Here is a 17,546-nt window from a genome sequence, read left to right on the forward strand (position 1 = left end):
CTTGCCCGCACCACAAGTCGCCGCCCCGCTCCGTCCGCCTCTGCTCCGAGCCGCACGCCGCCGCCCGCTCCCTGCTCGGCAGGCCGCCCCGGCCTCTGTCCACCCGCTGCTGGCCTGACTCACTCTGGCCGCTGCCGCCACCCGATGGCGCCGAAGAAGACGCCGAAGGGCAAGTTGGGTTTCTTCGGCGTGAGGGCGAAGCCCTCCGGGAACTTCAGAGTGGAGTTCTCTAATGCCAGGCGGTGTTGGTGGCTCGACACGTATCCCTCCGCTGACGAGGTCACGCATTCCTACGACGTGGTGGTGTGGCGATGGCTCGGTTTGCGCGGGAGCATCCCGAGTACGTCCAGGCCAAGCAGGAGTTCTACTGGAAGCGTGATGATGAGGAGAAGAAGGAGGACGAGACCGGCCGCTCGACGGTGATCTCCATTGATTCATTGTCCAAGGATGATTAGGAGTTCTGGGGGCTCTCGGATGACTCCGAAGAGTCTTATTGGATGCCCTCGGACGACGAGTAGTTCTGCTAGTTTAAATTTAAGTCATCTATGTTTGAACTATGTTTGAATTTGATGTTTGAACTATGTTGAAGTAGTAGTTGGTCGTTTTCATAATTTAAACATCTTCGTTTTGGACCATCTCTTGGAGTTGTTGTTTTATTTACATCTCCATTTTGGTCCATCTGTTGGAGTTGAGCCTTTTTCAAAGATGTAAAAAACACTATTTGATGCTTCAAATTTGGATCATCACCGTTTTGGACCAACAAAATATACATCATCTATTGGAGATGCTCTAAACCTGGCAAAACAGTCCAGGCAAAGCAGCAGGAAAACCAAACAACTCCCGTTTTTATAGTACAACTTTATGAAGCTTGCCAACACCCTCTCCAAAGAGAACCTTACTGGCCAAAAACTCTATAACCTGGAAGAAGGATGCTAAGAAAAAGAACAATTGACACTAAAGCCACCACAATCAAGATACATCTCCCAGCCTAAGAATCCACAACGCCCAACTTCTTTTTGCCCAAAATTATTTTGGACGTGAGTCGCTCTAGCAGCTTTGCACATGGTCACTTCCCAGCTTTGCATCCTCTCTCCCCTGCAAATTACTTTAGTCATTAATTCAATCAGAAACTCTGTAAAGACAAGCAACAGGTTCAGCAGGTCATATTTTCTTGGAAACAAGCTAGATTACGAGCTTTCCAGATAGTCCGTAGCACAGCTGTAACCCCCACTAAAAATAACTTTTTTTTCTGACCCCATGTTCTTAAGCCAGACATTGAAATAAGTTTTTGCATGTGAGAAATCACAACTAATCCTCAGGCTGCAAATAACCACATTCCAAATGTATCTAGATAGAGGGCACTCGAAAAAAATGATTTATCGAGTCATGTTTACCACAAAAAAGATAGTCAGGTTCACATCTTCCACCTCTGTGAAGGAGAACAACTCTGGTGAGAATGCTTTTTTCGAAACCAACCAACGAAATTTTTTCACTCTCATGGGAATCTTAACTTCTGTCATAAAGTTATGTGGGCGTAGAGTACAAGGATTTTGCATGGCAGAGTAGAAGGATTTAACACTAAAGATACCAGAACTAGAAAGAAGCCAAGATAATATGTCCTCAGAGTAAGAAAAGGTAAAATTAGCACAAGCTTTTCGAATTGACCCAATTTTTTGCTTTTTCACCCACCAAAGCTATTCTGAGCATAAGCTAGATTGGTTGCCACACAAGGCATCATTGACAGAAATGTTTTGATCAAGTGAAATGGTATATAATCTTGAGAATGTTTGAGCTAAGCGATCCTTGCCTAACCATCTATCTTCCCAAAATCATGTTCTTTTCCCATTTCCAACACAGAATTTACAATAAGACAAGAAAATTTCCTTGACTTTAAGCAAACCTTGCCAGAAGTGGGAATCCAACTGCTTATGTTGTGACAGGCCTCAAGTTTTCCCATTGACATTTTTGTCCCAAAGAAGATTCTGCAACAAGCCATTTGGATAAAAGAGCTTCGTTCATTAACTAAAGGTCAAGCACCCCCAAACCACCCTGATCTTTATGTAAATATACTGCATGCCAAGAGACTAGGTGATATTTCTATTTGGTTTTATCCCCACTCCACAGAAATCTAGCCCTTGGTCTATCATACTTCTTTTTTCTTCCGTTAGGGAGACCATAAAAAGGTAGCATGTATAAGCGTAAAGTAGAGAGGGAGGAATTCACCAAGACAGTTCTCCCATCAATATTGAGTAACCTGCCAATGGAAACATATATTGAATGCCAAATAGCACGAGAAGCTAGAGCAAATCCAAATGTTTGGGTGAAAATTGCAATTCAGTGTCGTTGCGACTATGTAATAGACACTAGAAACAAGTTTCTGAATTGTTTTGAGAAATGTCTTAAAGGTCAGAGTCCAAAAACCTATCTTACGTAGGGTAGCTAGTGCACTTAATCTACACCGTGTGTTGAACAACGTCCCTATTTTCAGTGTCCTTTAAATATGTCAACTTGAACATTTAGACTTGCCTAAAGATTCAGATTTTTCAGGAAAGTGCCACCTGCCATGGTCATACAGTCTGGAGAAAAGGGAAATTTTATGTCAGCCCAAAAGACCAGGAAAATCTCTAGGAATTCAGCTGTACCTAGTCCTTTAACCAATTCCAACTAACTAGAAGAGCGCCGATGAATCAAATGCATGCAAAACAGGAGCTTGAAACAAGTAGCTAGACTCTGACGTACCTAGCACAGGAAACAGAATGGTGCGGAGCAAGGATACTAGCAGAGATCTATGGATTGGCCGACCGACTATAGCCGGAGGGACAAGTCCAGCTCGTGATCGCGCTCCCACGAGATCCTGCTGCGCTTGTACGCCATGCCACCTGCTGCTGCTGACTCCTCGGACACCCAAACAGCGCCGGCAGCCCTCCCCGGATTCCAAGCATGCGTGGTGGCGACCGCAGTCTCCCGGAGGCGCTTAGCGGCGCGTTCTTGCTTGTGTGCGTTCTGGTGGCCGCCGAGGGCCTGCGAGCTGCGGAACTTGCGGCGGCAGTAGACGCATAGGAAGAAGCCGGGAGCCGGAGCCACGACCGCGGTGGCCAGGGTGAGCTCGAGGCTGAGCTCGTCCTGCGCGTGCTCCATTGTGCTCGCTCGTGCTGTTTGTTCTGTGGTTCGTATTCGTATATGGATGGGTGGGTGACTGTGAGCTGAGCTAGCTATAGGTTCAAATCTGGGGAGCACAAATGGCCAAGCCAATCGTGGAGGTAGCTTGGACGGCCAGACTCCATGTGGTGCTAATTGCCCTTGGCACTGTTCTCGGCGGTAGGTCTTGCCGGGAGGGCGACGTCCGGCCCCCCGGCGTCGTCACAGGGGCCCTGGTTTTCTGGCTGCCTGCATGCATGGCCCAACAAAGATTCCATGTGTCTGGAAAAAAGATCATCTGTGGGCGTATGTTCACACACACACGGCTATTAGGAAAGGGTTAATCTTCTGTGCAGGGTTACTGTAGACATGGGCATTCTGTGCATGAGGCCATATTTTCTGTGGGACTCAGCTTTTCTCTCTCTCTTGCAGTGTCCTACTAAGCACACTATCGTAATGTGGATGAACAGGTTTAAAATATTTTTTAATTTTAAAAGAGGGTTCACCAGGCCTACAGTTTTGAAAACATCGGCACCAAAAAATGTGATATAATGTGAGACCAGTTAATAATTTGGACTCTTGATTTAAAAGGTTTTTTAGCTTATGTTTTTTAAGAGACAAAATGTACTCCCACATTAAGCAGTCATTGTGAGCGACACATATCGAGCGAGGAGAGGATTCACTTATCTTGTAGTGGATGCATGGATTCCTAGTTAACCTTTACAAAGAGTAATTTTTTTGTAGTCATTGAAATTAATTACTTAGTTCTCCACATCACAAGACGTTGACACCAAATAAGGGCATCTCCAATATTTTGTGGTTAGCATACTTGTAAAAGTAGCAATGTTATCGACCAACAACTTATCAGACAACTACTCAAATAGAATTTATGTAGTTTGCCAAACATAAGTTGGGATAATGTGCAAGGCTTCTCTCCCAATGTATCTTGAAGCCCATGCAAATGTTGTTGATTCCTGGACACAAAATATTGCTGTTTCTCCTCATTTATTCCATATCACCCTTGGAACCATGTGCATTCTTTTCACCATCATTGGACAAACTAGACACACCTTATTGGAGTACTTGTATAATAAGTTGTTGGTCGATGACGTGCTAGATTTTACTAAGAAGCAAACATACAAACTATACGAGATGCCCTACAAACAAGTATATTATAGCGCTATAAGCCCCTTAAATGACACTTTTTTCTAAATGTGGGGAATAAGAAAAATGGGACAGAGTGGACTCTCATAAAAGAGCCAACGTCTAACTAACTTAATAACCAAACTATATTAGTGATTATAATACTAGATCTTGATAACATGGCAGTCTTATATAACGGGTTGATGGTTATATTATTGGCCTTGGTCTTATAGGTAACACACACTAGTAGAAAACGAGCCTTTAGTCCCGGTTCCAGAGGGCCTTTAGTCCCGGAACCGGGACAAAAGGGTCGGGACTAAATGCCAAAACCTGGCCTTTAGTCCCGATTGGCTTACGAACCGGGACTAAAGGAGCTCCACCTTTAGTCCCGGTTGGTAACACCAACCGGGACTAAAGGAATTTTTTTGAAATATTGTTTTTTTGAATTTTTTGAAAAAGAAATTCTTGATTTTTGATTTTCAAATTTCCAACTTATTTGAAAATTTATTTTCTAATCACCCCTCATCACTGCTCAAGTATGGACCACTCATTCCAAGTCGTCTAACTTCCCGGCTGATCACCCATCCTCTCACTACTCCAGCCTAAGCACGCCTAACTTCCGAGTTTTATTCCCCCTAGTTTCCAAGTCTGCACTTGTTGTTTTCCTGACAATAGTAAGCTGCCAATCCTATTAACCCTTAGAAGTTGCATTTGAGCATGAAGTCACATATTTCACCGTTTGAGTTTGAAACTATTATTCTAAAAAACAGTAATGTTTCTTGAATAACTAGTTTGACCATAGTTTGACCACAATTTGATCAGAGTTTCACCAAAAATTTCAAAAAACTTAAACTCAAAGATAACTTTTTTTCCTTTCAGAATTTGAGGATTCTAAAAATTTGCGAAACGGCCTACGTTTTTTTCGACATCGTATGCAAAAGTTATAGCCGTTTTACTCTTTCATAACATTTTTTTGCAGAACATGTTGAAATTTATGTTTTTAAATTTTCCTAACTAGTAGATGTAGTAACATAACTACATCTCGAAGGATTTTAATTCTTGAAGTTTTATCATTTTCTTTTGTTTTTTAACTAAAATGGCGATAGGGGGCGGGGGGTAGAGTTTGAAAATAGCACAACCCCTTTAGTCCGGGATGGTGTCCAATTCTACCGTCGACTACATCTGCTAGCACGGTCCTAGCCCGAGTCATGTTCTATTGAAGTGGCAAAAAGAATAACTTTTTAATATGGCAAAACTAATTCTATCAACTATTATTAAAGGCTAAACAACTATTAATACAAAATAGTAGCAAAATTAATATTAATTAATTATAAAAATTTATCTACTATTGTCCAACAGAAGCATACTACTCCCTCCGTCTAGATGTGTAAGTCATTTTAGGTTGCGCACCGCGACCGAGGTGGAGGGGAAAACGGGAGAACTTAATGTATTTTTGCTAATTAATAACATTGCATGAAATGAACTAACCATTGCATGTCGTGTTTCGTAGTCTCAAATCATTTAAAGCATGCATGGCCCATATTTCTTATTGGTTGATATGCCACGAAACAATAAATGAGATGAGAGTTAATGTACCGCGCCTAAGTGTTTTGTGATTATTTGGTTTTCGTAAGATGACTTACACACCTAGACGGAGGGAGTACAACATGTTAAAATCTACAGAAAGAACTAACTAAAAACAATTGAAAACAACAATTAAAGGACTAAAACAACTATATAAGCAAAACAGTATTGTTTTAATTAAAATCCTAATTCAAATTATTCTGAAATAACAAAATAAATCTTACTGTGACATAAATCTAACATGTGACTAGGAGCAAAAATAATTAAATTAAAAACTATTTTTAAACTCAAATTATTTACAATCTAGGATTTAAAGTAAATTTGAACAAATTCATATTTAATTTATTCAAACATGAAAACTAATGGCACAAACAAAAACTATACAAAATTTTGAATCTAATGCTAAAAGAATCACTCAAAAACATCAAATATCCTAAACGATATAAGCAATTTAAAACTGAAACTAAAAACAAAAAACAAATGGAAAAAGAAAAAACAAATTTCAGAACCCCTTTAGTCCCGGTTGGAGTGACAAACCGAGACTAAAAGGTATCGCACTCTTTAGTCCCGGTTTGTGGCTCCAACAGGGACTAAAGGTACCATTTGAATTGGGACTAATGCCTGCCCGGCGCGCTAGCCACTCGAACTAGGACAAATGCTCACAACCAGGACTAATGTGTAGATTGAGCTTGAACCAAAGCCCTGTTTTCTACTAGTGATAATTCATCATCCTTTTTTTTGGCTCATCCAACTGGCCTTTTTGGCCCCATCCACAAGCACGTACCAATCATTGGGTGACCAAAATCGTTACAGACCAGAGATACCTGCAGAAGGTGAAAATATAGTCAAACTACTTCCTTTGTCTTAGTTTATTGACACCCATCGCATTTTGGATCAAACTTTTACCACATTAAACTAGAAAATACTCTCTGTTCACAAATACTACCTTCGTTCCTAAATATAAGTCTTTTTACATATTTAGCCCTTTGTGGATGTAAAAAGACTTATATTTAACAGAGGGAGTATAAGATGTTTTGACTTTTTTTTGAATGGATGTATATAGACACATTTTTGAGTGTTTGTTCACTCATTTCAATCTGTATGTAGTCCATAGAAAATATATAAAAGCATCTGATATTTGTAAATGAGGGAGTAGAAGTTATGTGGCATAACAATAGATTTGTAGCATATAACTTATATTTTTCTAGTCAAATTTATGATCAATTTTGATCCAAAATACAAAGGGTACTGCAAACCAGGGCGGACACATTAGTCATTAAAGGATTGTCAACTCTAGCTATAGGCGGCCGCTTGATACCGTGCCCTTAGATGCATGGGGATTCTCTGAATATTTGAATTGGACATGTTGGAGAGAACTGGTCTTGTGACACACTGATACTGCTAGGAGGTTCGAACATTGTGGTGCCCCCACCATGGGAAGTTCACTACTCTCTTCGTCCGATTGCAGAACCAATGCCATTTTGCACTCACAATGCACACACCGCTAAGAAGAAGAAAAAAATTAACGACATGACGTGTGGTCATTAAAACTCAGAATGTGGTCGCTAGCCGTCTTCATAACCTCTGTCGTTGAAAGCAATAACGACGCATACCAGCCTGTCCATATTAATTGTGAGAAAACAATAACGACGGCAACATGTCCTTATTAATTGGTGTGATTTCAACCTAATAAGCTGAAAAAACTTAGCTACCCCCATGATTCGGTGTCCCATGTCCCTCTCGAGTCGCCCCCGTGTGGCGCCCGGGAGGCCCCCAGATCCGTCGGCCCGCCTCCCCCTCCTCCCCCGCCGCTGCCTGAGGGCGCGGCCAGGCGAAGCCTTGCCGTCGCCGGCGGCTGCTGGGACACGGGGCCCTCCCCCTCGTGAGGGGCTGGCGCGGGCCGGCGCCCCTAGGTCGGAGCATGGCGTGCTTACGGGCGTCACGGCAGGGGTGGCAGCGCTCCGGCGATCCCATACCTCCACGGAAGGCGGCTTCAAGGTCTGGGGCATCGCGGTCGCCAGGGGTGGCGGCGGCCTGACCGGATCGGCGGCGACGCGGTCGGATATGGGCCCAGTCGTGGACTTGTTATCTGGGTCGCGGTCGCTACGGTGGTGGGTACGACACGTCGGTAGCTGGGCGGATCTGTGGGATTCCATCCTTGTCTGGTCCTTATTGAAATGGGTGAACAAACACAGATTGTGATGGCCGTGGCGATGCTTTTGCATCGAGCGATGGCGGTGCAAAAGCAACTTCGGGGGAAACCCTAGATCTCCTTGTGATCGAGCGATGGCGGTGATTTTGTGTCGTAGTCCCTCTTCAGGGCATCATTTTGAAGTTTGCTCCGGCTGAAGGGACCAGCGATGCCGGCGGCGCATGCCCGGTCACGGAACCGTCGAAGAAAATCGCACCTACTACGGTCATGGCGGATGATGGCGGTGTCTTTCATCTTGTTTCCTTGTTGAGGCACCGTCGTTGCAGTTTGCATCATCAGGCAGTAGGCAAGGGTGAGGGACGCAGCGGAGAGCTCTGTCCGTCGCCGCCGCGGGTTACCGGTGGAGCTCGACCAGGACGAGCGGCTCGTCGCGTGGGTCTACCACCGGTCTCTTACGACCGCGGAGACAGATGCTCGGCGTCTCCGCCGGAAGAACACGAAGGCTCTCCGGCTTGCCATCGAGCAGTCCGAGCGGAGGCGAAGAAGAAGGCGACAGAGGCGGCTTGGCTGGCCAAGCTCAGGTGCCAGCAGGACTAGGCAGTCCAACGCCTGAAGGCCCCTTCATCGTCCCCTCCTCCTCGTTCCACGACCATGGCTCCTCGTCGACGAATAGGACGATCCTCCACCAGCCATCGACGGCTCCAGCTGCGCCGGCAACCAGAAGAGGAGAGGGCCGGCCAGAAAGTGGTGAAGTTCAATTTCATTTCAAGTTTTAGATGTAGTTTAAAGTTGCCCGTCGTTTATGTGAACTTTGGTGGACCTTTGAACAGCCGTTCGTGATCTTTTGGTGAACTGTTATGTGATCATATGTGTGATTCTGTGTCCAGTCAGCTGATCTATGTAGCTTGATTGACGTTGCATGATTTAGTATGGATATAGGGGTTCAGATAAGATACACGGATGTGGACGGCACGGTTTAAGGAGTGTCCGGTAAGTGTCCGCGGACGCGCGCATGTTCAAGCTGTCATATTTATCCATCGCGCATGTAGATGCTCTTCTGCTCCCATTCGCATCGTACAATGAAAGGCCAACTATATTTATCTTTTTCTTTTTTTGGAATTTTTCTTACATGTACAATGAAAGGTCAACTTCATTTCAAAAATATTTTCAGATTTTTTAAAATTTTAATTACTTTTTTTATATATAGGGTGTATATACACTCATAGACCAAAAGTTCCCTGCGTACTATACACTCCTATCATGCATGCATGTGTATCGAGGTAAATTTGTTGCGCTGGTACAACGGTAGCTATGAAGGTAAATTTGTTGCGCTGATACAACGTTAGCCAGGGGCTTCACATCACGTCGCTGGATGGAGATCCTCTCAATATTAATCGGGGGGTCGTTAGCCGTTGTCGTTGTAACGATAGGGATATCCTTGAAAGTCAGAATACGGTCACTAAAAATCATTAATGAACACAATTAAACCAGCGGTCGTTCGCCGTGGCTGTATTCTCCGCTCCGTCGTTGATAAAAATGACGGCAACACATACCCCTTCTAGTAACAGCCCGGTCGGGAGTCGAGCCTTGTGGAATTATGTTTCGAAATCTGCGGTGCCTCAAAAGAGGAAGATTACTGCCTGGTGATGCGCTATGGGAACGCTAGCAACACAACAATGCAGGAGACACAGACACTTATAGTCACGATCGACCTGCCCGCTATGTGCTGTTGAGGTGGATTCGTTTCATGCATTGGTCGCATGTACACAGGCGAGAATATTGTGGGTAAAGATGCGGAGACGATGGCCAATTCCAGGAGATGACCTTCTCGTTTTTGATGGAAAGGAATGGTTCATTACTCTGCTCTACAAGTGTTCGGATGATATTCAGGATATGCTAATCATGTTAATTTGGCGGATTTGGCAAATACGTAATGATATGACCCATGGGAAGGATGCTCCCCCAGTTCTCGCCAACGTTGAATACTTGCATAGCTACTATAAATCAATTAAGATCGCTGGGCATTTCTCAACAGAAGAAATTAGTAAGGGGAAGATGCCCTCTTCGGACATTGTTGCTCCAACCCAGTATAACAAGGTCCCTGCAGCTCCTTGGCCAGCCCCGGCGGGCAAGTTAGCCCTATCGGTCGACGGCTCCTTCCTTGAGGAGGATCGCTCTGCTTCTGTTGGTATGGTGCTCAGGACGACAAGGGGGAGATTCTGTTGGCAGCATAACGTTTTATCTTCCATTGCAATGATTCACTGGAGGCAGAACTACATGCAATTATGCAAGGTATGGCGTTGTCGATACAACACTTTGATCTTCCGGTGGTGGTGCAATCGGACTCCTCTGAAGCTCTTTTCAGTTTAACTAAAGGCGCGCTTCTCCGTTCGGCCTATGGTCAGTTAGTCTTGGAATTCAAGGCTTTACTTGGTACTAGGAAGTTTTTTTCTCAGAAAGTTAGCCGGTTTCAAAATAGAGTTACCGATCGGTTGGCAAAGTATAGCCGATCTGAGCGAGCTACTGCTGTGTGGCTAGGCTTGGTTTCACCGTGTATTGAGGACTTGTGGCCTCTCGACTGTAACTTTATATCTATGCAATAAAACTTACTTTACCCCTGCAAAAAAATATTCTCAGATTCCCCGCTTAAAAAAATGTGAGAAAATAACGACGGGCAGGTTCTAACACTAACGACAACTTTGGCCGTTGTTAAATTTTGTAGATGGCCCTTAGGCGCTAAAATAGTTTCACGCGCTAAAATAGTTTTAGCACGTCATTGTAGCACTTTTAGCGTGCCGAACTTAATATTGTGATGCCTGAAAACACGCGCCTAAAAAACACGCAGTGCAAATTATGAAGCGCGCGCCATCCGGCGTCCTAAATTTGCAGCTTCTGATAGCGTTTCTTAGCATGTGCCCAAACGTTTTTTTACGCGTGCACTATTTTACAGCTTCAGCTGGAGCTGTCGGGCAAGTCTCAATTACGGTAGGAATGGAATGCACCAATCATAACTCTGGTCTGGTCCCTAGTTCCCTCACCAAATGCCCCTGCGTTGGGGCAACACAGCACATGACTAGTTCGCTCAAGGACCACACCCTATCGAGAGCAGGATGCCGGCCGAGATGGAGCGCCAACCTAGACTTTCCTTGGGCTTGCCTTGCCCCAACATCTAAATAAAGGGCGGGCGCCGAAAAGGAAGCAGTGACGCCTTTTCGGGCGCCCAAAAACCTGAATTTTAGCGCGTCGAGTAGTTTTTGTGCACCTGTCGAAGATGCTCGTCGTCCCTTCTCATGATACCACACCCGTTGTGGACTTCTTTTCATTGGCACACTAATGTACATAGTTGAATGGGTCATCGCACACTATTAAAAACACTTACCACACAACGAATTGTATGGAACACTCAAAAGCATAATCTGGCAAAATGTTTTCTGTCACAGAATAAAACAAACCATCACACTGGTGGTGAGTGGGGTTCTTGCCTTCCCATCGACATGTCCAGGCTCGACCAATGAACCATAATATTTATTATTTTTGAATGGGAGGCAAAAGATTTCTCTCATCTACTAATTAAGAGCGGAATAGAGTTTTACACATGTCCCTTACAAAACCGCATGGCAATTACTCACGCCATAAAATTTCCCTTAGTTTCTTTGCACCCGCGCCGACCCAAAGCCTAGCCTCCTCCAAGATAATGTTTAGGACAACCGGGAGCGGTGCACTGTTGTGCCGGAAAATACGGGCGTTCCTTTCATTTCAAATTGCCCAACAAACAAGCATGGTGAGTGAGGCCATTGCTTTTCTAGAATGAATATTCATGTCGGTTCTACTAGCCCACGAATCAATGGAGCCGTCCAAATGCCAAGAAGATGTATCCGCATGCACAAAATCAAGTTTTGCAACCACCATGTTGCAAAGCCAAAGGGTGTACAGGCCCTTGGCGAAGAGGTGTGTCCCGGTTTCTTGTCCCCTTTTGCAAAGAAGGCAAAGGCCACAATTCTCACACGGGTGCTTGGCCAATCTGTTGACGGTCCAAATCCTATTATGTGTAGCTAACCAAGAAAAAAACTAGACCTTTGGTTGCATACAATTCTTGCATATCATGCGATTCAAGGGGGAGTTGACCAAACACTAAGAATTGGGATCTATAAGTGGAGGCCACCGAGTAGATCCCATCATTAGTGTGCTTCCAGACAATATCATCCTTGTCAAGCTCATCAAGGTGGATATTTTGCACAAACATCCAAAGAGTGAAGAATTTCCAGATACGTGACCAATGCACATTAGTGGTGTGATCCAGCTGCATGACCAACGAACCATATTGACTACCAAGTTAGTATAACTTTGTGCTAAATTCGCGACACTTATTTTGGGACACAGGGAGTACCACTTACTGATACATGTTGTGCCACTAACACACACACACACACACACACACACACGCACGCACACATAAGTGCGGACACGCTTGTCAGTTGTGCTCCATGATAGCACTAAATAAGTTTGTGCTCTTAAGTATATTCAGCATGCACGTTGGATCCAAGTTCTGCACGTTGTGTTTACCAACAATGCCACCCACCTCCTCCAGTTCAGTTGCGTTATTCTGATTTACCCATCCCCAAGCACCTCCCCCTCCTCCCACCACCCACCCTTAGTCGAGTGACTCTCCTCCACACGCTTAGCTGAGGAGGATGGCCAAGTTCGAGGTGTGTTCTGTGTTTTGATTTTCGGTTTGTGTTTTTTTCGTCCTTGGCCGAAATGGGCGAATTTCGGGAATTTTAAATTTTTCGGCAAAACCTCGGACGAAATTTCAAAATCAAAATTTGAAAATTTGGCCAAAATTTGACCGAAATTCGGCCGAAATTCAAACAAGATTTGAAATAAAACAGGCCATAAATATAGCAGCGCAACAACCATCAGGTTTGATCATGTAAATTTCAGCAAATAAGCTTTAGGAATTAATAAAACTGCATCTGTCCAACATAACATGCACACATTAGTTATAAAGTGGCCTCCAACATAACCCTTAACAGTCCAACATCAGTTCAACCATCACAGCATAGTTCAGAGTTTAAATAGTCCGGTACAGCCAACAGACTTAAAGTATTACACATAGAAACAACAGCTCCAAAAGACAACTATCAAAGCATGACATTGAAACAGCAGCTCCAAGCTTGCCTACATCCAAAAGCTTCTTGATATCCTTGGTTATTCTTCAAGTGTCATTTCTGGTTTAGAGAAAACAGAGGAAGGGTCAGGATGGAGGTAGTTCTGCATCAGAATTATTTTCTGCCACTTTGTGCATTAAAAATAAAATGGACTAACAGGACAAGTGGCTAGTAGAACAATAGTCAAATTTATGCATGCTCGTGAATCAAATAACAAATCTACTACAGCAATATAGTTTTTTATTCACCAAAAAGCTTCAGGAGCAAAGGTTAAATGCCTCCATATACTAGAATGATGAATTCTAGTTTACGGTTTTTACTCCAGCACAACAAAACTCTAAGGATACAAAGAAAGCAACATAGACACAAACAGCCCACTGTTGGCTTGGACTAGCCATTTGTCAATTGTCATACAAAAGGAAAATCCACGATGAAAAATGTGAATCAAAATTCATGCATAAGCTCAAACATATTGCAGGACAAATACAGTGGTTAATATACCTATAAACAGCAGCTCCAAGCTTGCATACATCCAAAAGCTTCTTGATATCCTTAGTTCTTCATGTGGCATTTCTAGTTCATATAGAGAAAACAAAGAAAGGATCAGGATAGATGTAGTTCAACATCAGAATTTTCTTCTTCCACTTTGTGCATAATGAAATAAAATGGACTAACAGGGAGGTGTCTAGTGCAACAATAGTCAAGTGGTAACATTTCAGGACAACATAAATACATTGCTTAACATGACAACGAAGGCTAGGCATGGATAGAAAGTTTATACATCTAAGAAACTAGCAGCTCCAAGTAACTAAAATTTTCTAAGCAATTATCATGAATCATAAAACACTAGAAAGAAGATACTTGCCAGCAGATTTCTAAGCAGCGGGTATAGGCTGTTGACGCCCTTGGTCTTCTTCTTCACAAGCCGTACAGATCTACGGGTCTCCAAATTGCCATCTGTTGGTGGTGCGTCCTTTTCCACTTGAATTTGTGTCTCTTTTTCCACTTGCATTTGCGCCTCTTGCTGATCATGCATGGATGGAGCATCTTCCCCATCCTCACTCACCCCATCATTATCCTCACTCTCACTATCAACAAATACTTTCTCTTCAAAATCAATGACAAAAGAACAGCGGTCAGTTATGAAGAGTAGGTCACTAGGGAAGAAACCCTTGCTTACTTGGGTGTCCTCATATGAATGATAAACAAAACCAGTACAGCTTAATGCTCTAGTTTAGATACTAAGGAATAAGTAATTTAAATACAACCCGATGCTCTAGTTTGCCAAAAAGACAAGTCAAAAACTATAATCTATTCTTGAGAAAGATACTGCGAAGCTTAGTTCTAGAACCATCACTTAATGGTACCGCTGAACATTGAAATTAACCATCAGTCAACATCTACTTAGTTAAATACACAACATAACTGAATTTTTATTGGACGTACTGTAGATCTAAATAAATTATCAATGCAAACATGAGATGCTTCTGCAAACATCCAAGCCAGTGGTTGGAGGTGATGAAAAAAACTTTAATATTGCACACAAGCATCATCTCAACAGCTCAAAAACAAGCACACAACCCAGATCTACGGAACGATTATATATTTTAGGATGTTCAGAATAACGTTTGTAACCCACTTTTTGGTTGGACCAAAATAAATATTACCAGATCGTGAGCATCCTTAGTGAATACCAGATGCATGTGTGTTTCAGATTCAGATTATATACCAAACCAAAACATTGTGAGACTCCTTGGTGACTACCGGATGCATGTATATTTCAGATTAATAATCTCACTGCTGTACGTTCAACTCATCAAGACTCACTTTTTCTTAACCCCGTATGATATATGCATTTGCCGAGCCATTTACCAGGGACCTCTCCTAAATCTAAAGCAACACAAGCGGACACAGATTATAACCAAGAAACAAAGCAACATCGATCTGAAATTGCTCAAGAACTGAAACTGCATACACGTACTTGGACGAGACAAATTGCTGAAGACTGAAACTGCATACACGTACTGAAACTGCATCAAGAACATTTGTACCTTTCCAGTCAAGCGGACGCCCTCCATGCTGCTGCCGCTGCCCCGTGCTACCGCCTCCGTTGAACTGGTCGGCTCGCGCTCCATCAGCTCCGTTGCCGCAGCCGCCGAGCACCACGCTGCAGTCTTGGAGAAGGGCCGCAACCGCCGAGCTCCGTTGCCACAGTCTTGGACAGGAAGTGGATGGGGTGGAGGCGAGGAGATGTGGAGGAAGGCCGGAGAAGTGAGCGCTTTGGCCGGAGATGTGGAGGAGGGCGAGGAGATGTGGCCTGTGCGCAGCGGCGGCGCCGCACACAGGAGGAGGGACAGGAAACGAGCGATTCTAGGGTTGGCTGTTTCGTTTTCGTGGTTTTGTCTCAGCTGGAAGGCTCTGGAAGCTGGGCCGGTCAAAAAAAATTCAAACTGGGCCAAATTATTCGGCCGATAGGCCCATATATCGGGCCCTAGCGAGATGGCCGAAATTCGGCCGAAATTCGTTTTTTTCGGCCGAAAATCAAAACGCAGGGTGTGTTCTCATCTTGTGGACGATGAGTAATCTATATCTCGAGTCCTCCATATATATGCTGATTACATTATAATCCTTATGGTGATTTGAAGTACGCAGGTAATTTGAGCTCATTTCAACCAACTTTTACCAGCTTTTAGGTTTTAAAATGAAATTTTACCAGTCACTAATTTATTGCCTCTGGAAGCCCAGATAGTCTGAGAAGCTGGAGCATACCCAATTGTTTGGGTTAGCATTGCAATTCATTGTTACAGAGACTATGTAATAGACATATAAAATATGGAAGATTGTAAATTGTTCTGAGAAATATCTTAAAGGTTAGAGGTCCAAAAAATCTATAATAAACACCGTGTTGAAAAACGCCCCTATTCTCACAGTGTCCTATAAATATCGAAACTTGAACATTTAGACTTATATAGATCCAATTTTTCCAGGAAAGTATCACATCCAAGTTGAATGGGAAATTTTGTGTCAACCCAAAGACCAGGAAGGTCTCTAGGAATCTAGTACCTAGACACGGAAGAGCGCCGATGAATCCACTTTAAGCACAATAGGAGCTTGTAACAAGAAGATAGATTTTGCCTTACCTAGGACCGGAAATAGGAGATATATCGACTGAACGACCAATTATAGCCGGAGGGACAAGTCCAGCTCCTGGCCGCGCTCCGACGAGCTCGTGTTGCGCTTGTGCGCCATGCCACCTGCTGCTGCTGCCTCCTCGGACACCCAAACAGTGGCGGCAGCCCTCTCCGGTTTCGAAGCATGCGCCGTGGTGGCGGCAGTCTCCCGGCGGTGCTTGTCGGCTCGCTCTTCCTTGTGCGCGTTCTGGTGGCCGCCGAGAGCCTGCGAGGTGCGGAACTTGCGGTGGCAGTACACGCATAGGAAGAAGCCGGGCGCCAGGGCCACGACGGCGGCGGCCAGGGTGAGCTCGAGGCTGAGCTCGTCATGCGCGTGCTCCATTGTGCTGGCTGGTGCTGGTGGCTGTGTGTCGTACTCGCATATGGCTGTGGGTGTGTGTAACTGAGCAGAAATCTGGGGAGCACAATTAGCCAAGCGGATTGTGGAGGTAGCTTGGACGGCCCGTCTGCATGTGGTGCTAATTCCTGCGCGGTAGTTATGTCCGGGAGGGCGAAGTACGGCCCCGCCGGCATTGTCACCGGGGCACACACACGCGGGGTATTAGACTGGTCGTAATGGGAGTATCATAACTAGTATCATGCATGTCAAGTAGATAATTTTGATGATGTGCCATAGCATTAAATGAAGAAATAGATGATTGAGTATCATATTATGATACCGTATCATAATAAATGCAATGCTACTATGTGTCATGTATGGTAATAAATAAAGTCATCTATGATACTAGTACATGATAGTATACATTAGGGAGGTAGTATCACACACTAGTATCATATGCATGATACTAACTTATAATACTACCCATTACAAGCAGCCTTAGGTCAGACTGCCTGCATGCATGGCCCAACCAAGATTCCTTAGGCTACTTTTAATGCATTGGTGCTTACATGAGGTACTAAGCATCCTTCATTCAATAATTTTGCAACTAAAGTTCGTCATGCATTGTTGGAATTCTTCCATTTAATTGTTTTGCCTAGGTTCTCGTGCTTGGCATTGTTTTTTTCTGCGGTCACCACACTCATCTCTCTCCTGTTAATTTCCTTGCCACATCAGATTTTTTTGCCTACATGACAGCCTTAGCACCCGTATAAGGTGAAGCATTGGGAAGGGCCTTATGTCTAAAAAAATAGGGTAACTGTGGAAGTATGTGTACACACACGCGTGCGCCG

At 44.0% G+C, this 17,546-nt stretch overlaps 3 protein-coding genes across 3 annotated transcripts; all 3 read right to left on the reverse strand.

Annotated features, from left to right (window-relative positions):
- Positions 1–759: 759 nt before the first annotated feature.
- Positions 760–3,213, reverse strand: LOC123147092 (zinc finger protein 4-like). The gene is made up of 2 exons (XM_044566330.1): positions 2,740–3,213; positions 760–1,095 (listed from the first exon to the last, which is right to left on the reverse strand). Exon 1 carries the CDS (start codon positions 3,136–3,138, stop codon positions 2,806–2,808), a length of 333 nt encoding a protein of 110 aa, XP_044422265.1. The 5' UTR covers positions 3,139–3,213; the 3' UTR covers positions 760–1,095; positions 2,740–2,805.
- Positions 3,214–13,057: 9,844 nt separating this feature from the next.
- LOC123149723 (uncharacterized) lies at positions 13,058–15,567 on the reverse strand. Its single transcript, XM_044569432.1, has 5 exons — positions 15,167–15,567; positions 15,013–15,075; positions 14,051–14,292; positions 13,687–13,758; positions 13,058–13,245 (listed from the first exon to the last, which is right to left on the reverse strand). Exons 1-4 carry the CDS (start codon positions 15,318–15,320, stop codon positions 13,738–13,740), a joined length of 480 nt encoding a protein of 159 aa, XP_044425367.1. The 5' UTR covers positions 15,321–15,567; the 3' UTR covers positions 13,058–13,245; positions 13,687–13,737.
- A 702-nt stretch (positions 15,568–16,269) lies between these two features.
- On the reverse strand, positions 16,270–16,698 carry LOC123148499 (zinc finger protein 2-like). Its single transcript, XM_044567925.1, has one exon. It carries the CDS (start codon positions 16,696–16,698, stop codon positions 16,366–16,368), a length of 333 nt encoding a protein of 110 aa, XP_044423860.1. The 3' UTR covers positions 16,270–16,365.
- Positions 16,699–17,546: the final 848 nt, after the last annotated feature.

The sequence above is a fragment of the Triticum aestivum genome, chromosome 7A, assembly GCF_018294505.1.
Source record: "Triticum aestivum cultivar Chinese Spring chromosome 7A, IWGSC CS RefSeq v2.1, whole genome shotgun sequence".
NCBI classification, from domain to species: Eukaryota; Viridiplantae; Streptophyta; class Magnoliopsida; order Poales; family Poaceae; genus Triticum; species Triticum aestivum.